The sequence below is a fragment of the Ipomoea triloba genome, chromosome 15, assembly GCF_003576645.1.
Source record: "Ipomoea triloba cultivar NCNSP0323 chromosome 15, ASM357664v1".
NCBI classification, from domain to species: Eukaryota; Viridiplantae; Streptophyta; class Magnoliopsida; order Solanales; family Convolvulaceae; genus Ipomoea; species Ipomoea triloba.
The window spans coordinates 11,860,119-11,886,417 of record NC_044930.1 but is presented as its reverse complement, the minus strand read 5'-3'; the positions used below and the strand labels follow the sequence as shown (position 1 = coordinate 11,886,417).

Genomic DNA, 26,299 nt, shown 5'->3' with positions numbered 1-26,299 from the left:
AAAATAATGTGTTGTAATTAAAAGGGTATTTTGGTCCTTTTAAATTTATTGTGATAATCCAATGTATATGTAACTAGATATATAGGTGAAATTGTGAAAATATAAATTTCAATATTAAGCAATATACTATTAAGTTTAATTTAAAGATATGAATAGTTTACCTAAACAAGAAAATGCTATTTGTAGACAAATTTTCATATGTTAATATATTGAAGTGATTTCATTATTAGTGGATTAGCTTACTTTAATGAAACTTAATATTAAAACTTTTTAGTAGAATTTTGTGTGCATCTATCATTATTTTTAATTTTAGTTTCATTTTGGCTCATGAATTGAGGGATTGTTTAATAATGAACGCAAACATTATTTGTATAAAGTTGTACCAAAAAAGAATTGGAAGTGGCAAAATTTGTCAATTTGATAACAATAATTTAATTTGAAAAAAAACCTTAATTAAATAGTATGAATGTATGTTTAAAAAAAAAAAAAAAGAAGCATGAATGTCAATATAAAAATTTGATGCATAATCCAATGGGGAAACCAAGAATCCCAAAAACAAAAGCGGCGATTGGTGGTGAGCCACCTAGGCATTAATTATAGCGGCAGAGGAAGATGCCGAGGGCTGAGAGCCGTTATATTGGAAGGGTTTATGGCCTGGTGGGGGAGGGAGAAATTGAAAGGTCTCCGCTCAAAGTAGAATTTTATGAGCTTGAGGTAATAAGGTAAAAGCAAATTCGATCAGTTAATTTTTTTTTTTTTTTAGAGATAGGGTCAAATATGCCATTGAACTTGAAAATTATATAATTAGACCCTTTGTACCTCATATATATAATACTAATAATAGGTTAAAAATAGGTTATAACTGGTTTAAAGGTGATCATCCTTCTAGTTCTAAACCAACAGTTCTCGGTTTCAGAAAATGGCGAACCGGTAGTTCTGGTTTGAATCGTCAGTTCGGATCGATTTTTTTTTTCTTTTTTTGTAAATTATATTTTCTATTTTTAAAATAATCCGAATTGAGCAACTATTTTTTTTTTATAATTTTGTCATTCTGGAATTTTTTCAAAAAAAATATTATATCAAATATTTAAATTTTAAAGTTAAACTAGAAAAATAAATAAAATTTTGGGCATGCACTTAATTTTACCAAGATACATAGGAAACTTAATCTTGGTAAAATAAATGCAAGCCGAAAATTATTCTTATTTTTGAGTTTAACTTTAAAATTTAAATATCTTATATAACTTTTTTTTAAATTCCAAAATGAAAAAATTCTTTTAAAAACTTAACTTTGAATTTGGACAATAGAAAATTGAATTTACCATTAAAAAAAAAATTGTTCAAACCGGTAATTCAAACTGGAATTGTCAGTTCGCCTTTTTTCGAAATCGGAAATTTCTGGTTAGGAACCAGAACTGTGGTCATCCTAAGTGAACTATAAGCCTATAACGTGTTGTTAACCTTTTATAGGAGGTAAAATGGTTTAATTACATCATTTTTTTTCAAGTTTAATGAATTATTTTGAACTTTTTAGAGTTCGATGGCTTAATTTCAGTTTTAATAAAAGTTGAATGACTTATTTGACTCTTATCCCTTTTTTTATTTGTCCTTGTACATTTGTTGTTTGCATTTGTTGTTTGCATTTATCATTTATGTTGTTGATTTTGTGTCTTTGGTTGTGATTTCTTATGCTGATTTGCAAAGTTTTAGAACAAAAATCAAAATAACAAAGTCCCGTGCTTATCAAATGTTATGCAAATTTTTTGATCTGTTCTTTGGGTTGGGGAAATGCAAAACCCAACCCAAATAACATATCAAAAGATTTGCATACCATTTGATCAAGTACTAGACTTTTCACTTTTGGATTTTCAGAGTTTCAAAAATTTGTAAATCAGCACAAGAAATCATAGCCAAAGACACAAAATGAATAACAAAAATGATAAATGCAGACAACAAATATATAAAGATAAATAAAGATAAAAAATAATTAACTTGTTTAATTCACTTTCCTACCATCCTCAACGCGCTTAGAAGATTCATCACTCAACAATATCATTTTCCTTCCCTTCATTTTTCCCATTTCTTTCAGGATGGAAGGTGATAAGTGCCAAATTATACTACTTTTATGGTGCATTAATTGGTTAATTTATGTATAGATATATTTTATTTGTGCTTAAATTGCCTAAATATGTGATAAATTGTGAGGGAGAAACTCATTTGGACCATTATCTTATTTTGAAGGTAAAAAGGAAAAAATCAAGAGCAATTTGGAGTAAAAGCGAAAAAATATAATGGAAGTCATATTCACCATCACGTAAAGCTATCATGTCGTGAAGGTAGGTATGACACCAACTTCCGCAAGTTGTGATATGCTATTATGAGAAAGGTTACCGCGTGACGAGGCTCGTGAAACAAACATATGCGCCCCATCTCTACTGTCAATTGTCATGAAGGTCCATCACAGCATGAGACTACACGCGAAGCTTTCTTTTGCAAGCTATTTTCGGCTATCATGCCATTGGTCATGCCGTCTGCTCGTGAGAACTAAAACTTCTGTAAAGTTAATAGAGATTGTCACGAAGCCGGTCATGTCGTGAGAGGCCTCATGACGCAGCCTAAGTTTAGGGCTATAAATAGAGGGAATTGGGAATCATTTGGATTATTAGGGGTAGGAACCAAAGAGGGAGATCTACAATTAGGAAATTACGTATTATAGATAGAACTTAAGTGTAGAGTAGATCTAGACAATTTCCTTTCATGCTTTTAGTTAAATTCATTCTAATTTCCAATTTTAATTCCAAATTTCAATTAAAGTAAATTGTCATTTTGGTCCTGTGACGATTGGAGTATTGTTAATTACAATCCACAACTTTTAAAACTGTTAATTTAGTATCTTAACTATTCAACTTTTATTAATTTTGGTCACTCCGGTCAATTGCCAGCCAATTGTCATCAGAAAAATTTAATTAACCAATTAATGTTTAATGTAAGGGGCAAATCTTCTTTCTATGTCTTTTCCGAATAGGGAAAGTTATATTTGACCCATCCCTTCCACTAGTCCTTCACCACAATTTTGCGCGACAAAGAGGAGAATGAAGCGAAGAAAGAAAAGAAGAGAAACATGAAGAAGATAAGAGAAGAAGGAAGAGGAAGGTTTCAGGGCTATTCTCCATCTAGTCCATTGTACCTGGGTATGAGTAATTTCTATTATTTTTCTTCGAATAATGTTAATGAGTACTATGAATTTGGGGAAGTTCCCAATTATCCATTGTATATGTGGTCACCATTTGAAGATTCAAACTTCAAGGACAAATGGAAATCCAAGTTGGAGATTTTGGCAATACTCTGGTGGTATTGTAAGTAGTTTTTTTTTTTGGTTAAATTTGTATATATGTATGCCCTTGAAAGTAGTTTTTTTTTTTTTGTTAATTTGTATATATGTATGTCTAGTTTAATTATTTAGATTAATTTTTGTTTTTTGAAATTTTTAATACATAGGCAAGTGGGGTATGGATTTGTGGATTGGTATGATCTTTCAATGTGCTATCGTTCGAAGGGCATAATTCTGGGATTGCTAAAATGCATAAATAGAAAAGATGAAGAGATAAAAACACTGTATATGAAGTTTAAAGATGATAAGAAGGAGGATGACAAATTGTTAACAAGATTGTAGGAATATTGATTGTAATATTTGTAAGTTTTGTTGGTAGTAAATATTGTGCCACATATCCTTGAATTGTGTAATGTATGAAATGGCTTTTATTTATCCTTTCATTGTGTAATGTATGAAGTGATCCTTTTGGTAATGTAATGAACTCATCATTTTGGTATGCATTATTAGCCAAAAATAGGGATGTTAACGAACCGAACATAAACGAACGGATGTTGTTTGTGTTCGTTTGTTAAGGATTTTGGAGTGTTCGTGTTCGTGTGTTAAGGTTTTTGAAAATCCGGTTCGTGTTCGTTTGTTAAGCGTTCATTAGTGTTTGTTAACGTTCACGAACGTGTTCATTAACGTTAACGAACACGTTCACGAACATGTTCATGTACATTCATGAAGAGGTTCGTGAACACTTAATTACAAAACACCTGGACATGTTCATGAACACAATTCGTTCGTGAACAAAACATAATCTATGTTCACGAACAATAACCGAACAAACAACACAACTATATATGTTTTTGAACATATTGTTTACGAACATTATTAAATGAACACTTAACGAGCTTGTTCATGAACATTACTAAACGAACATAAACGAGCTTGTTCGCGAACATTACTAAATGACCACAAACGAGCTTGTTCACGATCTCTTAGCAAACGAGCTTACCACTGTTAAAACTTTGTTCGTTTATTAACCGAGCTCTAAATTTTGTTTGTTAATGTTCGTTTACCTTAATAAACGAACATAAATGAACGCATACCGAACACGAACACGAGTAATTTGTCGAAAGCTCTGTTCGCTAACACCCCTAGCCAAAAACTATAATGAACTTATCATTTTCATTCAATATAATGCACACAATCCATTAAGCAAAAAACTGACTTAAATTGTCAAGTCATTAACCAAAACTGTCAAGAGTACATATTCCTTTACAATTCCAAAAACTAAGTCAAAGTTTCATGTCATAACTAAGAGTACATATTCCTTTACAATTCCAAAAACATGAGTTAAAGTTTTTATTTAGTGATCAAGACTACATACTCCATTACAACACAACAGTTACAGTTTCAAGTCATTAAGTTTGTTAGGAACCCCGGGTCTTTGATTTTGATGATATCAAAGCCTAGAGGAGACCCCCAATTTTTTTTTCATTGTCTTTATTGATTACTCTTAGTAGGCCGAATACTTAATAGAACTCGTGGTGTCGAGTTCATGAGCAAACACGATGAATACTTATGGTCGAAGACTTAGAAGACTGAAGGTCGAAGACTTGCTGATGAAGACCAAGAAGACTTGAATGACCGAATACTGGAAGGGCCAATTTCCTTGAAGGTCGAATGATTAAGAAGAATCATTCGAAGATATAATGAAAGAATGATAGAGTTAATCATTCTTGAGAGCAGAAAAGGCTTGAGTAGTTATTGACTCATGAGGACAAGCCTAAAGACATTCTCTGGAAGTTTGTCTTATCCATAGCCTTTATATTGTGGATGATCATTGACAAACAAATTCTAGGAAGCAATCCCAAGGAGCATTAAATGGCATGTCCTTTTGTGTGAGACAAAAGACAAATGTCTGAACACAAAGTAGACAAACGGCTATAAAAGTACTAACATCCACATGGCTCGAAATCAACTCCAGGTAACAAGATTAATCAATCTAAGCAATTTAGAGTGCACAACTGAAAATAGATACGATAAAGTGCTATAAATAAAACAACGTAAAAATGAAGAGTTCTCTCACATGCAACACATTGGAATCACTTGAAATAGCTCAGTTAATAAGTATGTAAATTTTTGTTCACATGCATACGTGGGAACACCCAAATTCAGATAGATAAATTTAAATAGTATGAAATGGGTTTCTAGATAATTAGAAAGATATTATAAAATAAGTCAAATATAAAGGATATCTTGCATGCACATGTGAAGTCACGAAATCCTAGATGATAAAGTCTAGAAAGATAAAGATGAAATAGTAAATGGGTTAGTTCAGATAAGATATGCAAGAATTAAAGTACTACAAGTAAAGTAAAGTAGAGAGAGATTTATAGTGATTCATGGTGGTGTAATCCTCCTAGTCCACTCTTCTCTTTTCACTCCAAGGAGGAAATTCACTATCTCGTTCACTCAGATACAAATAGTGATTCTACAAGTGTTACCCAAGCACTTCTCCGAGTGTCTTGCACAAAGCTACACTCAACTCCGAGTATCTCGCACAAAGCTACACTTAATTTCTCAAGTGTCTCGCACAAAGCTACACTCCCTAAAGTTTTCACAAGCTCCTTGCTACTCTCCATTCTTTCTACACTCAGTAGAGATTGTGTTTACAAAGAAAATAATTTTTCTCTCAAACTTGAATTCTATCGTGTTTATCTCAATACTTGCACTTTAAATTTTTCTTGCTTTCATATTTCTTGTTTTCGTGCTCTTGTCTGTTTGCAAGTTCTTTGTGTTTTTTCTTCTTTGTCTTCAAGTCTGCTTGGACATTAATAACTTGAAAAAGTTATTTGCCCGTTGTGGATTTTTCAAATCTTTCATCCACCTGATATGATAGTTCTTGCTAGCTTGATCTGCAACATTTAATGACCCTAGTAGCCTTTGTTAGATAAATTTGAATTTTGCTTCCTCATCTCTTCAAAAGTCTTCTAGTGTTCTGACAAGTATGGGTCTTGTAACTTGTAGCCACCAATCTTGACTTTCTTGCATCTTCTGGTAGTTTGAATATTTGACTTATTCACTTCTTGATTAAATAAATCAAGCACATCTTTCAAATAATTCAAACTAATGATTCTTGCTTGAGCTATAAATAATTCCACCGAAAAAATCTTTGACTTTTTCGCAATTTAAAATTAGCTCAAAGTATAAAATATCATATTTTGTTTCCTTCAAAATTTTCTTGTCGAGGTCAACCTCTTTCCCTATTTGGAAGTCGTCCTCATCCTGATTTGGAATTGAGGTTATCCTCATCCTCTTTCCATTTTTAGAAGTCAGCTTCATTTCCCTCTTTCCATTTTATACATTTGCATTTTCCATATCAACTTCACTAATTTGACTAGACTTTGACTTAGGCGAAAACTACTATCTACTAGACTCAAAATAAAATTGGGGGTTTAATATTACATTTTTGGTTCATCAAAACAATTACACTTTATTCAAACAATTTCTCTCTTTTTTTATGATACCAAAACCTATACCTGAACATTTTGGCTTAGTCCAATCAAAAAATAATTTTTCATTTTTCTCATTTTATTTTGACTAGCCAACCTGACGAGTTTACATAAATTTAACCTACATGCTTTATTTTTAGACACGTACGAAATGTTGCAATTTTGAGATTCGGTTTTAATTTTCACAATATATTTTTAATTTTTCTTTTTTCTCCCTCAAATTGCATTTTACTATAATAACCATTGTGTCTAAAATATCAAGTAATTATAACCAAAATAATAACACTAATAAAGCATAATATTTGAACAGCAAAAATACTTAGAACGTATTTAAGCCATAGTCACGTACATATTTAGCCAAATGTATGAAGTAACAACAGTTTAAATACCAAGCATGCTATTAATTCTCGCTCTAAGCCTCATGAAGTTACATCTACAACTGTCATGGTGGTACATCTCCTTGACTGTAACATTCAAATAGCATGTGACGGCTTCACGTGGATCATCGGTTGGGAATATTCCTCTAGTGTACCAAGTGGCACACTCCTTCAAATTACTTCCATCCGTGACCCTTGCATCATTCGGTACAAGGTATTTTAATAGCCCAATTACATTGTCTTCTTCAACACAAGTGGGTGTACCTGCAAAATTAATAATAAAGCGAAAAGATGGTACATCTCCTTCCCCCTGTGTTGGTGCACTCAAACTGCCAACACCACCAAAATGAGAAGGTATTCTTCCTTCCCCTTTTTGGTAGCATCCAAAATCTTGCAAAACATAACCATGTCACATTTTTGTTTTGTATGAACCTCCTTGATGCTTGTAGAATCAACAACTTGTTGATTTTGCATTTCTTTCACAACCTTGAGTATTTCATGTATCAGCCATAGAGTTGTTTGATACATGCAAAATGGTGATATCTTCCCTTAATCGATCAAAATCGGCCTCATGTGAAATTGTACTCTTATTCAAGGTGCTCCTTAGTGTTTCAGTTTTACCCATCAAATGAAACAATTTTTATTCAACATTTTTGGTACTAGTTGCCGCATCATTCTTTTGTCCTTGAATGATCTCACATACGTCTTTCTTTTCATTCTCAAGAGAAATCAACATTTTAGCCATAAATTAAATCCATTTAATTCACCTTTCAAAAACGAATTTACATTTTCAACATTCCTTTCCATGCTAGTGAATTGATCAAATAAATTCCTAAAATTAGTGAACATTGTGTAGTCAGTTTTGTTCATTGCCTCCTTGAATTCTTTTAAAGCTTTGACCACTTTCTCATTCGAATTTCCTTCCTCTAAATTCGAAATGATATTGCTTTCCTTCAACCTATCTTTAATGTTAATTGGCAATGGACTTGGAGTTGAAATGTGAGCACTAAACTGCCCAGTTTCCATTTGTTCACCCTCCAAATCTGACATTTCAACTTCATCAACATTATCATTGCCAACCTCAACCTCTTGATGTGGCAATTGATTACCATCATCCTGTACTGTTGATCTTCCTCAACCTGCATACTGCCAATTTCAATGTGAGGTGGATCATTTTTATTGCTTCAAGATTTTGGAATTCTTCCTCCTCAATTGCAATGTCAACCTGTTCTACTTCAACCTCAATGTTGGCATGTGCAACATCAACCTCCATACGGTCAACATCATCTTGAACAACATTATTGATTCTGTCCAGCTCTGCCTCAAATTCCTCAACATTTGCAATATTAACCTCAAATTATTGAGACACATGTTCCTCGATCTCAGCCTGCTGATTTAATTCAATATTTTCATCCATGTTCACAACATCAATTTCCAATTGTTGAGGCATATTGAAGTCCTCCTCTTCCTCAACATTTATATCTACCAAATTTTCAAAATTTTCTTACCTTGCACGCGCACTACCTCCAGATTCAATAGATTGATCATGAGGTTAATCATCTATTAAATTTCTATCAATGCTTACTGCCAATCATCTCATCTCTTACCACAAATCTAGGTGTTCTTCTTTTTCTTGCAACTCGTGCAATTAAATCCACAAGTTCATCAGTTTCAACAGCATCTTCGGGCCTTGGTCTCTTGACATTGATTCTAAAGAGAAATTTGTTGGCTATAATGGGTTTAGGTTGTCCCATATTAATTCATTTCTTCCTCGGAATTTCTCCTATAATAATTCCATATCCAAGAGATTTTCCTTTGCTCTTTTTTTTTTCTTCACCAAATCTGTCAACCTTTCAAACATAGCATGGCTCCAATCTAATTTTACATTAGATTTAACCGCAGCATAAATAATATGTGATGTTTGAGTGGTTAATTAATCTGTCAAAACCTCCAAGAACACATTTAACAATTATTTCAAGCAGTTTACCATATGACAAGTCGTTTTTTTAGGCGGTTAAAGATTTGGGATGAATCCAAGAGTTTATTGTTCTCTTGAAGAAGGAAAATTTGGAAGTGTTAATAGATAGGTTATTCACGTACTAATTATTTTGTCTGATTCCCATAATGCTAAGTCCTGAACTGGTTATGTTGTGATTTTACCCCCAATGTCTTATTTGAGGACAGTAATATTGGTATTTCACAAATTATAATAAATGTGTGTGTTTAAGAATATTTGCCAAAGCATAAACTGCCAAATTGCGACTCACATGAGCTCTATAAGAGTCACGAGGATGTTACACAGAATATTCACTTTAGTGACAATCTTGAAGATTGTACCACATATTCCTTTTCTACACTTATTGTGGAACAATGTTTTCTTTATATTAAAATGTGTAGATTTTGAAGATTATTATCTTCAGGGAGAGTGCCATTCATTTGAATCAATCCTAAAGATTAGACTTGAATCAATCATGAAGATTAAACTTGAATAATCCTGAAGGTCAGGTCTTGAAGACCAACAATTGTACTCTTTTTTCTCTGATTAAGTTTTGATATTATTTTCTTAATCAAAGGTTTTTTTTTTTGAGCTAGCTAGTGCAACACATGAATACAGATATATCATGAACTCTTTTCCTCAACTAGTTTTTTCCCATTGGTTTTTTTCTAGTGAGGTTTTTAACAATGCATGAGTATGATATATATAGTCAATGGGGGAAAAGTTGCAAATAAATAACTTAAATAGACAAACCCTAAAATTCTGAAGATTATGCCTAAAGGCTTATGATTGTATTCTTTTTGCCTTAAGTAAGTTTTTTCCACACAGTTTTTTTAAGAGACAACCGAAACAACACATGAATTACTCATATATCGTGTACTCTTTTCTCGACTAGATTTTTCTCACAGGGTTTTTCTAGCGAGTTGTTAATGAGACATGATTATAAAAAAATAATGTCTAAGTGGGAGTGTTATAAATATTATCCATTATTATATAACGGTAGTATTTATGTCTCAATTTATGTTTTCCGTTACGATTTGTAATTTTTTTGAGTACTACTGACTATGTTACAATGTCTCCATTTATGTTTTCTGTTACGATTTGTAATTTTTTTGAGTACTACTGACTCTGTTACAATGTAGTATTAATTACTTTCTCAACCTACTGAAACATAAAGAGTCAACAGTTACCTTCACTAAAACTCGAATCCACTCCCATCATCCATTTAGGAGTGTAAATCGGAACACCGGGTGTCATTAAACTACGAGATCTTGGGACTAAAAGTACTTATAATCCGTTTCACAGAAGATAATTGCGATCTAAGAGGAATAATTCACAACAATTTTCTCATTTTAATATCTTTTATTCTCTTAAACTACTTTTGGATGTCCGTTCGCAAAGAATCGTAAAATGACCCCAGTGCCCCTTCTCATCCGTCTTCCATCTTTCCCATACCGCCCTTCTCCTTTCGGACGCTGGGTCTGGAAACCCCATCGCCATTTTCGCTACACCTCAATGGCAACCCAAACTCACTTTGAACCTCAACCTACCAACGACCTTAACAGTCTCGATAACTACCCACTGCCGCTGTCTCCGCCGCTTCCGTTAGTGTCCAAGGACGTAGAGCTGAACAGGGCCTTGACGGCGTCGTCGAGATCGGCTTTGTTTTCTCTCTCTCACAACGATGTCATCTTCGAAGACGACTGGCTCATCGCCGTCAACAAGCCTCAAGGAATCTATTGCGAAAGTGTATTGTCTGCTGTCCCCAATCTTCTCGCCGATACGAACAACGAACACGGTGAGTTGCTCAGTTATTCTCGCCATTTTTCTTTTATATTTATGTTAAGGTTTATTGAATCTTTACTGGGTAATATGGAAAACCAGCTGATTGTAGAAGAACGTGACCTTTTTCCCCATTTCATTTTCGGATGGAATTATTCCATACTTTGGAAATCAAGGGAATGAGAAGTTAGTAATGGGTGATATTAGAGTTGCTTAGTTTTAGTTGTTATAACTCCAATTGTTATTCCATGGATCAGGGTTCATCTTGCCATGGTCCAAAATTAAAAATTATGTGTCTTGTGCTTGTAATTACATTGAAGGCACATAAATACATAATATGTTAACTATGGGCACATAATATAATCTGAATGTTATTTTGGACCATGGTCTACACTGCAAGGTGGACCTGGACCATGGTATAATTTGCCCTATAACTCTTGTTTGGCTTAAACTCTTGTGGAGTTCCAATTCATTGAAATGTGAACCAATTTTGTGGAGAAAGGAGTTTAAAAGTCGTTCTTTAGGAAACTTGATTAAGTGCTAATAGAAATTGACTTGTCTTAGGAGGAATCTTTCTCATATATTATGGACTTGCCTTCTAGTCTTGTTTTAATACATTTGGCATATTCATGCTTTCATGATACAGCCTGTTATCTTATTATTTTTGAATTAATGGTATAGGTCTTGTTAGATTGGATTTCTTGTCATTATTTGTGGTATAGTTCTTGTTAGATTGAATTCATTTGTGAATGAGAGGAAAGAGGAATCATAATGCATCAATAGCTTATTGTTATGCTATCAGAATCGGTAGGAAGGTCATTCACTCTTTGCATAGGTGCTGAAAATAGGTAGCACCTGATATATGAGTGCTTGAATCTGAGATCCTCCTATTTGTCCTATGGTGAAAAGACTCAGCACTTTTTCTTTTGTGTGGTAAGGACCTTAGACCAAGGTTTGTGTGTAGCCGGCAAGAAGCTAAGTTTTGCCCAAAGAGGACCTTACCGGTTATTTATATATTTATTTCTTTTTGCTAGAATTGACAGGGGAAGCACTACACTCCTCTTGTCAGTTCTCTTAGTTTTCCTATCCTCCGTCTTTAAGTATGTTGGTTCATTTCCTATTAAGAGTGAGAAAAGGCAATAAATTCCCTTTAAAACATTCTAATCTGGTGGGTCGTTGATGTCAGTTAAACCAATAGCTTGACTGCGTGATATTGAGAAAAGCAGTGAAATGAAAACTTAGATGCCACACTTTCAACGTTGTTCTCAATTTCATGCTTTGAATTTCTTTCAGTTCATCCAAAGAAATAGTTTGAATAAATGCACATTTTTTTTAAAGTGATTTTCCATCACATGGATAAGTTTTTCATTGACATCAATCCACTAAATGTTCATCACAATTGTGAGGACTGTTTATCACAACTATGTCACTATGTGCATTTCATCTTGAAACTACTCTGTATATAATTGGCAGTAATGTGTTGCAACGCCTTATGTGGAAAGAAGTACTTGCTTGTATCAAATGCATCAAGGTGTAATGCATAGCTTAATTATTTTCATATAATGGGCAGTGACGTATAACTATTGCTGGTATTGAGTCGGGTTTTCTATGAATAGATCATAGATGTTTGGCATTTATTGATTTCCATTAAAGCCATTGCTTGAGTATGTCCTAGAATTTTTATGTATTGCTACAATGAATGAATCTACAGAAGAGCTATGTGGTGATTGGTGAGCTTTTTATCTTAAGAGGATATGTAAATTGATAATTTGAACCCTTAGATGCTTCTCATACAGAATCCTGTAAGATTTCCCTGATGTACTCACTCTTCTGCTTTTATTTTTAGGGACCAAAGTTCCAGAACTGCATCTAGCTAATAGACTTGATCGCGACACAAGTGGTGTAATGGTAATCACCAAATCACACAAAGTAGCTGCTAAGCTTGTTAAAGCTTTTACAGAGCATAAGGTTAGGAAAACATATCTTGCTTTGTGTGTTGGACCAGCACCAAAATGGGGACAAATCATTGTGAGATCAGGACATGGCCGGTCAAAACATGGAGCCTGGCGTGTTTATGCTGCATCAGATGTGGGTCGGACACTGCCAGGTGGATCAGTTGTTAAAGACATGCAGACTTCTTTCCAAGCGCTATCTATTAATGGATTTGGATGCTTGGAGGCAATATCTGAATCTGGAAAAGAGGGAGGAGGAGATTTACTAATTGTTGAAGAGAAATCTCCAGTTGACTTTGATATGAAGAAAGATGAGATTTTGATTAGGGCATGCCCTCAGAGTGGAAGAACCCATCAAATTCGCCTGCACTGCCAGTACCTTGGAATTCCTATTAGAGGAGACATAAAATATGAGGGGGTGTATGAGTGGAAGGGTAAAACATATGATGGCCATGAACTCCATGCGGAAACTTTATCATTCACACATCCTGTTTCTGGCCAATCTATTCTGCTTCAGGCACCTCTGCCATTATGGGCAAACCAAGCCTTGGGACTACAACGATAGTTACTGGTTTTTGCTGTCAATCAGAAAGCAGTGCATCATCTGAAGGTCCATGAGTCCATCTACAGAATGGTAAGACATGATCTTTTGAATTCTATTAACTTCTGTATGTTGGTAACCCTTGTGCTAGTTCCATTTAGGGTCCGTTTAGAAACATGAAAAATGTTTTCCAGAAAATAATTTCTAGAAAATGACTCCTTTTTTTTTTTTGGAAAATATTTTAATTTTCTAGTGTTTGGCTAAAAGTTAGAAAACTATCTATTTTTGTTTGGCTGAAAGTTACGTAGTAAAAAAGATTGCATTTTTCGTGTTTGGTAATGAACATAGTACTTATTTAATAATAATAATAATAATAATAATAATAATAATGATAATAATAAGTGGTATGGTGGTGGTGGTAGAAGGGTAGTGGTAGTGGTGTGGTGGTGTTTTGGTGGTAATAATAATTCAAAAGCTAGCTTGAAGAGAGATGAGAAAGAAGAGAGAGAAAGGAAAATAAAGAATTTGAAAAAATGTCTCAAGACATTTTCTGCCAAATTGGGCTTTTTTTTGTTGATTTGAATGAAATATTTTTCAGTTTATAATTCGGAAAATGACTTTCTGGTTTTCAAACGGAGCTTATTGTTTTGAATTGCTCCCCAAAAGTTATGGGTGTCTTTGGTAGGACCTTCGCAATCAAGGTTGCCACTAACATTTGTATTGTTTATAAATGCAGGTAAGTTGCAAGGAGTGTTTGAAACGCGGTGGACCATGAAAAGCTTGTTTATCATTCATAACCCATATATTTATCTGGTATGTTGTATGATGAAAACTAACATGGGTGCACCAAGAGTGGAGATGATTTCCCTCGAGTGCCAAGAGGGGCTCATTATGGTGTCACAATGAATGAATGCTCAATGTGACTCTCAAGTCTCAAGCCCATCCGGGGATGAAAATTGGAATATTATTTTGTCTCCTACTTTATTTTCTTTCCCCTCATTTTCCACCCATCTAAAAACACTAGAAAGAAATTTTGACTTTTTTGACCACTATTAGCTGTTTTTTATTATTATTAGTATTGGGAGGAGGAAACCCAGAAGAGATACATGTTACAACTAGTTTGATTTACATATGTAACGCCATGAGGGGCATCCAGAACTATCTCTGTCTAATATGCTTATTAAATCATCTGGAGGCTTAGTGAATAGGTACCACCCTTTCATAGTATTTGGCTATTCCTGCAAGATAGTCTGCAGCTGAGTTTACTTCACGGGGTACTGCTCTTATGCTACACTATTAGCTGTTTGATTTGGTTAAAAAATCAATACGAGTGTTTGATTAATTAGTTTTTTGTAATAATTTATTGTTTCAAAACGCTAAAATTCAAAAAGTTGTTCAAAGTAATTTTTCAATTAGCTTTTTAAGGAAGTCATTTTGCATGTAATTAATTATCAACTAACAGTTAATTTACCAAACATTTTTTTTATAATCAATTAATGTTATCAACTGGTCAAATTTACTAACCAATCATTTAACAGTTATAAGCTAACAGTTATTTAACAAACCCCCATTATATTTAGTTATTTACATAACAGGTTGTAAATCGAATTGCCTGCTTAGCTTCTACTTTGGTTCATTGAAGGACGTGACTGATGCGCAATGAACTCTATAACGTGAGTAGTGTGATCTAAACATTCATTTGATGTGAACAATGCAATGCAAATAATAATGGGAAATGCAGAAGACTAAACTAGAGAGTATTATTTCTATTATACATCATTCATTGTATTTTTTTTTTCAAAAAGAAGAGGACACCCAAATGAAAAACAAATCAGCTTCTCAAACCTGAACACTAACAACCTCTTTATCTTATAGGGATAAATAAGTTCTGTCAATAACTCCACACCCCTAACATACAAGAATGATGATCTTGAAAGAACATTAGCGTTTCAATATAATTTTGAGACGTAGTAAATTAGTATATTGCACGACTTTTGGGTGTTCAGTTTGTAGGAAAATGAATTCCTTAAAATTGGAATTCTTAAGATGTGAGGAAAAAAAAAAATTATGCTGTTTAGTTCATGAAAAAATGTATTTCATGGAGCTTGAATTTTCTAAATCTAAGGAAAATGAATTCCTCACCCCTTACTCCTTTGGCGTTTTAACTTTTAAGTCTCGTACCAATTAGAAACAAAAATACCATCATACATCCTTGTTAATTACTTAGCTCTCATTTTGATTTTATTATTTTATTATTATTATTATTATTATTATTGTTGTTGTTGTTGTTGTTGGGTAGAAATATGTAAGTTTTTAGACTAACTGATAATTCCAAATCAAACAATGAAATTAGTATTCTAGTCATTTTTATTCTATTGAATTAAAATTTCATTTCTCAAAAATTGTTTCGTGATCCAAACAAATTGATAGGGTCAATGCCGCAAAATAGGAAAGAGAAAAATTGGGAGAACGGAAGTTATTAAAAAGAAAGGCGGGGGAGAAGATAATGATAACATTCACCATCTGAACGGAAATTATATCGTGCACCATGGTCCACAATGTATATGTATTGTGGACCATGATCATAGTTGATACTGTAGTTGTGTTGAACGGATATTGCAGTTGTGTTGAAAAGATACTGCAGTTGTGTTGAAAGGAAACTGCAGTTGCACAGAACAGAGCCCATTCATCAGTTCAACACAACTGCAGTATCCGTTCAACACAACTGCAGTATCTTTTCAATACAACTGCAGTATCTGTTCAACACAACTACACTTCCATATGAATGACACGGCCTCTGTTCCGTGCAACTGCAGTTCCCTTTTAACACAACTGCAGTATCCTTTCAATACAACTATAGTATCAGTTCAACACAACTGCAGTATCAACCATGACCCATAGTCCACAGTATAACGACTGCCATCTGAAAGCCTTTAAGATCAAGCATCTAAAATTTAATTAATCCATAGACGGGATAATGTCGGCCCACTTCTGTTTCATCCCATCATTATTCCATGGACCATGGTCCACACAGCTGTGTGGACCAAAAATAAAAAGTACATTATTTTTGTACTGAAGGTACATTATTTTTATACTGTAGGTACATTATTTTTGTACTGAAGATACATTATTTGATATATACTGTCAAATAATGTACCTACAGTACAAAAATAATGTACCTTCAGTATAAAAATAATGTACTTTTTATTTTTGGTCCACACAGCTGTGTGGACCATGGTCCATGCAATAATTTGTCTGTTTCATCGAGAAGTAATCAATTGTTATCAATCGTTATATCTGGACCATGGTCTAAAAATGACACCATTTCTTTAAGTAAATAAACGGCTGCCGTCACATTTAACAGAACCTGTAAATAAAATTACATTGTATTTCAAATGATACTCATCACATTTGTTTTTATATTCTCAAATTAAACTATAGTTGAATTGAAACTATAGTTGTGTTGAAATGAAACTGTAGTGTATATGAAATGAATCTGAATAACAGTTTTATATATTTGAGTGTATAAATGACATATTTGAGTGTATATTGTCCAATGAAACTGTAGTTATATCGAAATGATATTGCAGTTGTGTTGTAATGAAACTATAGTGTATATAAAATGAAACTAAATAACAATTTCACATATTTAAGTGTATAATGTTGAATGAAACTGTAGTTACATCGAAAAGAAACTGTAGTTGTGTTGAAATGAAACTGCAGTGTATATAGAATGAAACTGAATAATAGTTTCACAAATTTGAGTGCATATTGTCCAGTGAAATTGTAGTTATATCGAAATGATAATGTAGTTGTGTTGTAATGAAACTATAGTGTATATAAAATGAAACTGAATAACATTTTCACATATTTGAGTGTATAATGTTGAATGAAACTGTAGTTATATCGAAAAGGAATTGTAGTTATGTTGAAATGAAACTGCAGTGTATATAAAATAAAACTGAATATGTTATACACACAAATTTACTTTTTGCGAAACGGGTGCTGTTTTTTTCATTAAAAGAAACGACACCATTTTGATGCCTGGACTACCATGGATTGTGGACCGCGATCCACAATAAAATTTGCAAATTGTTATACTATGGACCAGATTTACATTATGTTTTAGATTCCAATTTAAAATGATATTCAGTTTTTTTTTTTAAATACAAACGATATTCAAATTATTTACATTTAGTTAACATCGTGGGAGAGTGATCAACACTATTTAAAATTCTCCTGAATTGAATATTTATAGAGTTTTTAAATTAATATAAAAAATATTCCAATTGTTAAATTTGGTAAAGTAAAATCATTATAGGTAATCGTAAAGTGACACCAAACTTAAAATTTTTTAAATTTGGTAAAGTCAAATTATATTTTAAGCATTAATCATTACAACTATGAATCTTTACCATTAATAGTGTGCATCTTGTTAATATAAATTAAAGGGAAAATGACATTTTTTTCCCTCTAAATTATATGTATATAGTAGTTTTTCTTCCTGAGTTATTCATGTATTCACATATGTCCCCTCAGTTATGTTAAAAGTGACGATTTTTCCTCCTATGATGTTAAATTGACATTTTACTGTTAAAAATAACTATTTCATTTATTTTTATTCTCCATCAAATTATTGCTTAGATGTATGGATGACCACGATTTGATTTGAACCTAATCCGTCACTCTAGCAATTGAACATAAATAGTTAGGACGGTTCTGGTTACGATTTAGAACCAGAAAAAAAAATAAAATAATTGTTGAATTTAAACTATTTTAAAAATAAGAAATAGAATTTACAAAAATAAATAAATAAATAAATTTTGAATTGGCGGTTCAAAATTAAAATAGGAACCGAACCGAACCGATTTATCATTTACCAATAGTATTTGATCATTTTCACTATATATGACTATTGTTCCGTTCCGGTTCACGTTTCAACAATTATTTTATTTTTTTCTGGTTCTGAATCGTAACTAGAACTGTCCATATTATTTCGATATGATTGCTACAGCGTCCAGTTAGGTTCGAACCGAATCGTAGTCATCCATACATATAAGCAATAATTTGTTGGAGAAGAAAAATAAATGAAATATTTATTTTAAGGGTAAAAATGTCAATTTAAAATCACATGGAAAAAATTGCCACTTTTAACATAATTGAGAGGGCAAATGTGGAACTACCTTTTCTGCAACTTGTAATACTTGATTGAGCATTTGCAAATAAGTGATTATGCATCTTAGAAATCCACATTTCTGTAATTACTTTTATATTTAGATTGTAATTCTTGTAATGTCTAATTGTAAAATTTGTAATGCCTGATTTTGTAGTTCGCACGGGAGGCCGGGAGCAGTAATTATCAGCTTCTCATTTAATCATGTCCCTATGTATATTAATTATATATTTATTAAATTCTTTACCTTTTTAATCTATTAAATTTAACTTACAATATTAAAATACCCTCACTTTTGAAGTGATGACATTTTTGTTTATTTTGGTGGATTTAAAAATTTGTAAAATTAACCTTTCAAAAATTTTTTTTTAAATTAAATTTGATTGAATTAATAATCGCGTGGATAATGTTTCAAAAAAAAAATCTCATGGATAATAAATGTATTAAGTATTAACTCTCTTTTTTTAATACAATAAACGTATTCACTCAATTATTATATATCTAGCTTTAATTTTCAACCAAGCCGTACCGTACAGGTGGTAACTGATTCCCCAGTTTGCTGACTTCGTGTTAAATCCAATGGGAATCCGCCACGTCAATGCATTGACCCTTAAATCTTACGTGTCAGAACCCTATTTGTACACATCATTGTTGCAGTACACATCAGATTTCATCACTGAACGTAACGCACTAGCCGAAGAAACATTTCGGCATTTTGCGTGAATAAATACGGAGTAGGTTCATCAATCAGTCTTCGGTTTCAGTGTGTCTCTATCAGAGTAACGCTACAATGGCTGCGTTGAGAAGGTTAAACCCTAGATTTATCGCTCTAGCCATTCAGCTTTGTCTCCTCGTTGCTCTCGTCTCCGCCGAAGTTATCTTCGAAGAGCGTTTTGATGGTAATATGTTTATAGTCTTCCTATACATTTATGTGTTTGATCGTTTTCAAATGTGATTGTGTCAATGCCGATACCGTTACGAATTGTTTTCTTGAAGCTTGCTGACGATCATGATTGATGTTTCAATTCCTCTTTTCTGTGTCGATTCGATTGTGATTCCGAGTTTTGGTGTAGATCTGTAATGTATAGATCATAGATCGCAATGTGCTGCATGTTTACGTGATTTTATAGTACTTTTCACTTTCTCTTAGACTGTTAGTGTAATTATTAATGTCTTTGCTTAATGGAAGTGTTTGATGCATTTGACGTAATCACTACCTTAAAAGGCAATTGAATCATATTTTTGTTTGATTTGAGAACACATATAAATGATGGTTGATATTCATCTTAACGTGTCAAACTATATAAATGAATTTTAGTTTGGTATTCGTCTGACCAGTAACTACGGATAATCCAGCACATTTCATGAAACATATATTTGTTGTGCGTTTTGATACTCTTTTCGCATGTCATTAACTATAGGATATCTCCTTGAATTGTGCTGATGTGATTTTCCAATAGTGAAATGCATGGGGTGTTGTCTTGATATTCTGTATAATGTTTTTAAATGTGTTGATGTGGCTTGTGTTTTATGCTGATGCATATTTCTTGTTTTCTTTAGATGGGTGGGAAAATCGCTGGGTCAAGTCTGACTGGAAGAGAGATGAGAATATGGCTGGAGAGTGGAATTATACCTCTGGTAAATGGAATGGAGATCCAAATGACAAAGGTGCAAATTTCTCACTTAGGCTAGCCAGATTAATTTTAAGATTTTGAGTAATTAAATGATTACTATATTGACCAAGCTTGTGCTACGCTTATTTATTATGCAGGTATTCAGACTAGTGAAGACTACAGGTTTTATGCCATTTCAGCTCAGTTTCCTGAGTTCAACAACAAGGGCAAGACCCTAGTTTTCCAATTTTCAGTTAAGAATGAGCAAAAGCTTGACTGTGGTGGTGGATACATGAAATTGCTCAGTGGTGATATAGATCAAAAGAAATTTGGGGGTGAAACCCCATACAGGTTAACCATAGTACATTGTGGTTAAATAGTTTTTTTTTTTCCTCAGTTTCCTTGTTTAGTTACTGATTTGCAATAAAATTTTGTTTGAATACAGTATTATGTTTGGACCAGACATCTGTGGCTACAACACAAAAAAGGTCCATGCTATTATTACTTATAATGGGACAAACCACTTGATTAAGAAGAATGTCCCATGTGAGACTGACCAACTGACTCATGTCTATACCTTCATCATCCGCCCCGATGCTACATATAGTATTCTCATTGACAATGAGGAGAAGCAGACAGGTAGCTTGTACAAGGATTGGAGTCTGCTCCCACCAAAGAAAATTAAGGATCCAGAAGCCAAGAAAGTAAATTGCTTCTGTATTAGCTACTTTTGACTAATCAGTCTGTTGTCTTTCAATTATGTTACTTATTTACTTAACAAGCTACATGCCTTTGACAGCCTGCAGATTGGGATGAGAATGAATACATAGATGACCCTGAAGATAAGAAGCCAGAGGTATGCCTTCCTAACTTCCTTTTTTCTTTGTCTTTACTTGTATTTTAGACAATTGGTAATGAGTCTGATTACATAATTGTGAATATCTGCAGGGGTATGATGACATCCCCAAGGAGATTCCTGATTCTGATGCTAAGAAGGTGATAATTTGATTAAAATGTTTAAGTCTCATCCGTGTTTCATAGACTTGGTAATCAATGTTAAAATAATACTCTATACTTACTGAATTAAGTCTCTGTTTGCAGCCTGAGGACTGGGATGATGAGGAGGATGGTGAGTGGACAGCCCCAACCATTGCTAACCCTGAGTACAAGGGGCCGTGGACGCCAAAGGTCTGTATGGTTTCTATGTAATATGTAAAGTGTAACTTACTATATCTTGATTATACTCTTTATAACTAGTTTTTCCTTTTATCAGAAAATTGAGAACCCCAACTACAAGGGAAAGTGGAAGGCACCTATGATTGATAACCCAGGTATATATGCTTCTCTATTCTAATATTTTGTGTGGATTTTTACCTCAATTCTTTTAGTGATCCATTTTAATATTTCTCCTCTTGACAACAGACTTCAAAGATGACCCGGATCTCTATGTTTTCCCAAATTTGAAGTATGTGGGCATTGAATTGTGGCAGGTTTGATTTTTTTTAAAAAAATTTTATTATTATTATTATTATTTTTTTGAAACTTATTCCTTGTTTGGATTCACACTCTATTGCGCTTTGTCTTCTGAATATTATAGCATATCAGAAATTGTATTTTAACTGAGATTCTGCTGTCTGCAGGTGAAATCTGGAACTTTGTTTGACAATGTTTTGGTATGTGATGATCCTGAGTATGCAAAGAAGCTGGTTGAAGAGACATGGAGCAAGAATAAGGATGTATGGATTGTCATCCCAAGTTACATTTACAAAGGAAAATAAAACAAAAATGAAAAATCTATTTCTCAATGTTTGGTATTATGCTGATTTTGCAGGCTGAGAAGGCTGCATTTGAGGAGGATGAAAAGAAGATGGCCGATGAGGTAAACCATATATCATGATTGTTTATTCTGATATCATGTATGAACTTTGTTTTCGGTTGCCTGACATTCAATATCTAAATTGTATGATTAGTGGTTTGCTGATCATTCTGAAATTGCTGAAAGGACATGTTATAAATAAGAATTTCTCACTCTTTTAACATCTCTGACTTAATTTTGTTCTCTGTTCAGGAATCCAAGGATGATCAAGTTGAATCTGATGTAAGTCTCCTAAGTTGTTTCACTCCGTATATCCAGTTCCCATCCACCCCCTTCTGCCCCCCATGGCCCCATCCCTAAAAAATCTTTTTTTTTTTGTTGCCCCAACTCCCTTTTCCAAGAAGGTTAGGAATGAAAAGGCAGTATGCTTGAAAAGTAAAGCTGCACAATTCTTTTCCTATTTTTTTCCATTCGTGTCTTTGTTGAAGAAGCGTGTATTTTCAGGCCGAGGATGAAGATGATGATGCCGATGAAGATGATGATGCCAATGCAAAATCAGATTCCAAAGAAGATGTACATGTAAGAACTCCGGCTATGACATCATTGTCACAGTCAATCATTCATTAACCTCACAACTTTCTGTCATTTTGACCCCCCTTCCCATTTTGCAGGATGAACTCTGATCGCCAAGGTTGATGTAATCACAATGAGCTTCCTTCACTCTTTGGCAGTTGCACTTATAAATTTCTACTTTAGATTTTTTACGGTAGCTTCGGTTTTAGACACACTTTGAGGCTGTGCATGAAGGCTGTGGTTTATTAATGTGGACTAGAGTTACAGAATTATCTGTTAAATATTTCGTGAAGCTGCCTGGGGATTTTTTTAATGCTCATGGTTTATGAATGAAACGTAGTCTTTAATGCTCTAAACAAATTAGATTCTAGTCTATGAGGCCAGGGCTGTTCTTTTCTCGCAACTAGTGCTTGTTTGGCACTTAATCTATATTTACCCATACAATACTTAGATTTAAAAATGAATGTTACCATCATATCATTTCATTTACAATTCATTCGTAATTTTCCTTTTACATCATTGCAATTTCATATTACATTCAATAATAATAATAATAATAACAATAATAATAATAATATTTAGTTAATAAAGAAAAAAGATAACTTTGAATTATGTTGCGTTGTATCAGAGTGAAAGGTTTGCAACAATTATGAGCCTTTCATTCCACATTTGAATTTAAAAATATATATAGACATTTGCATCCGACTATGCTATATTGAAAATATGAAAATTGCAGAATGACTATTTTAGAAAAGTATCATCTGCAATAAAATTGATTCGGCAATTTCTTTCCGGTGAATTATTGAGGATTGGCTGATTTTCTGTGAGACTGTCATGAGATGATTTATTTAATTTAATGCTCAAAACGAAAACTAAAATAAGTCTATACTTAGTATAATTTTCAAATATTAAATAATTAATACTAATAACAATGATTATTTTCAATACAATCAAAATAAGTATTTTCAACTTCTAAAAAAAGTAATAGTAAAGATGAGTATTGTTGTAGATAATTATAATTGAGAATAAAAAAAATGATGTCGCTAACAATTTTTATATTGATGAGTCAATTATAAATGTCGCTAATAATTTTTAGTTTGAATTACTTCGAAATCAGGTCGAAACTTAAAGTGATACTCGTTGTAAATACATCTAGCATCTTCCTTTAATTTTTAGTTTGAATTACTTCGAAATCAGGTCGAAACTTAAAGTGATACTCGTTGTAAATACATCTAGCATCTTCCATCTAGCATCTTCCTTTCCAAAATGTAATATTAATACAAGTTTGAATTCACAGCAGGAGAAGAAGATAAGGAAGAAAATGACCTTGGACAAGTTTGAATTCACAGCAGGAGAAGAAGATAAGGAAGAAAATGACCTTGGTGGAAGGAGATCATTCGCAGCCTGTTGTCAGGAAGCGCTTTTTTTGTTTTTTGTTTTTTTTTTTTAATTAAATTTAGGGAAAATAGCGCTTTTGGCCCCTCAATTGTTTTACTTTTGGAAATTTGGCCCCTATCAATTGATTTGAACAAATTTAGTCCTTCAATTGTCCATAATATATTAAATTTAGTCCCTAATGTTATATAATTAGAAACTTTGTTAATAATTTTATTTTCATGGGGTTATATTTGTCAATTACTCTGCAGCTTCATTCTCTCTCTTCTTAACAATTTACGCCATCTTCATCTTCATAGTGCTTTTTCAACACCTTCCCCAATATATGTAGCTTATTTGTTCATTTTTACAACTTATTTCTGCTTTTTTTTTTTAGTTGTTTTTCTTAAATCTCCAATTTTAGTATACTACAATGTCATCTGTTAAACAACTCTCCAAAACTCATAACAACAAAAAATGCTTAAGCAACAATTATAAATTACTTAAAAGCTATTGAAAGTGGAGGAATTATTGATTTATAAGTCATTTGCTCACAAGCCTCTGTAAATTGGCTCTGGCAATTCTTAAGGACTCACAAGCCTCTGTAAATTAGGAGATTTGCTCACCTTTTTCTCTAAGTTAGTTTTAAATGTTGAACAGTTTTAGCATACTTTCTCACGTCATATTCCTTTAAGAGGTTGAAGATCTTCCTAATCTTTAGAGCCCTCTTTGGACCCTTCATCCTTGACTTCTCCATATCAGTCAGGCCACCTTTTGTTTTGTTTTGGTTTTTATTTTTTTTACAGTGACCAGTTTCAATACAGGTAAGGGTTGACAATGCATCCACAAATTAATCCCCTCATACGTTCTCCATCACAGCCACCTATAATCTTGAAGACATAGCCCTTGAACTCCTTGCCCAAAGCATCTTCGTTGACCATTATTCCCCATAATCAATCCATTGAAGAAAAAAAATCTACACCCATTATTCCCCTGCAAAATCCATAAATTTGAATACACGAATTGAAGGGGAAAAAAACACATGCTGTTGACTTGAAAGACATGCTAGGTGTGTTGGACATCTTCGCAAAAGTCATTGAGAGTGGAGGAATTATTGATTTTGATTCTTTATGAGTTAGGGTTCTTGCAATTCAAATATTTGATGAAGATGGCAGACATTTAAGAGAAGAGAGAATGAAGTTGTAGAGTAATTGACAAATATGACCCCATGAAAAAAAAATTATTAACAATGTTTCTAATTATATTAAATCAGGGACTAAATGTGGTATATTATAGACAATTGAAGGACTAAGTTTGTTCAAATCAATTGGCAGGGACCAAATTTCCAACAGTAAAATAATTGAGGGGTCAAAAGCGTCGTTTTCCCTTAAATTTACCTTCATTCTAGGCAGTTGATCTAGATTAGATCAACTATTCAGATATCACCCCTTTCTTTACATGGGAGTTTATTCGCACGTGAACAATCCCCCCCCCCCACCCCCCACACATATATATAGTTGATTTTATTTTTGATCTTAGATTTATAGGTGACAGTCTCCTTTTAGTCATTTTTTATCAGAACATCCTAATTTGGTCCTAGTATGATTGTGGCATGACATTTTTAGTCCATTGTCAACAAAATCGTTGAAATGTCATTAAATATAAAGACATTTCAATTTTTTTAATATACAAAGTAGGTTGACCTGCTATATTTTTTATGTTTATTTTATAAAAAAATTCATAATTGAAGACCAAAATGCCCTTGTATTTTAACAATATTTAAATTGTTTTGTTGATAAAGGATTAAAAATGGTCATTCAACAATAATACTAGGACTAAAATTGGATATTTCTAATAAAAAAAAAGATTTAAAGTGAATTGCCACCTATAAATTTAGGACAAAAAATGGAATTAACTCTCTCTCTCTCTCTCTCTCACACACACACACACACACACACACACACAGTTGAAAAAACAACAGAAAAATAGTTAATTCCTAATATAGCCATTGACTGTAGTGGTTTTACTTGATTTAGTCTTAAGTGACTTTTTGTGTTTAATTGAGTCTCCGACTTTGATGGTTTTACACAATTTAGTCATCTATTAGCAATTCCATTTGTTGGTTGTTAAACATAAGGTCATCATGGTAATTTCCCATCCTTCATCCATTTTGGTTAGATTCCTTCGTCTTCCCCTTATTTTCCCTAATTTTCCCTTCGACTCCCTAGTGATGTGGGTAAATCTACTCTCATCAATATAGAAGAATGA

At 33.0% G+C, this 26,299-nt stretch overlaps 2 protein-coding genes across 2 annotated transcripts; both read left to right on the top strand.

Moving 5' to 3' along the window:
- The first annotated feature begins 10,619 nt into the window (after positions 1-10,619).
- Positions 10,620-14,807, top strand: LOC116006043 (RNA pseudouridine synthase 1). Its single transcript, XM_031246292.1, has 3 exons — positions 10,620-11,005; positions 12,836-13,575; positions 14,219-14,807. The coding sequence occupies exons 1-2, from the start codon at positions 10,723-10,725 to the stop codon at positions 13,504-13,506; spliced, it is 954 nt and encodes a 317-aa protein (XP_031102152.1). The 5' UTR covers positions 10,620-10,722; the 3' UTR covers positions 13,507-13,575; positions 14,219-14,807.
- A 4,589-nt stretch (positions 14,808-19,396) lies between these two features.
- On the top strand, positions 19,397-23,020 carry LOC116007664 (calreticulin-like). Its single transcript, XM_031248400.1, has 14 exons — positions 19,397-19,554; positions 20,216-20,323; positions 20,427-20,619; positions 20,714-20,972; positions 21,068-21,124; positions 21,217-21,264; positions 21,370-21,456; positions 21,542-21,599; positions 21,691-21,758; positions 21,909-22,004; positions 22,100-22,147; positions 22,337-22,366; positions 22,589-22,663; positions 22,756-23,020. The coding sequence occupies exons 1-14, from the start codon at positions 19,446-19,448 to the stop codon at positions 22,765-22,767; spliced, it is 1,248 nt and encodes a 415-aa protein (XP_031104260.1). The 5' UTR covers positions 19,397-19,445; the 3' UTR covers positions 22,768-23,020.
- Positions 23,021-26,299: the final 3,279 nt, after the last annotated feature.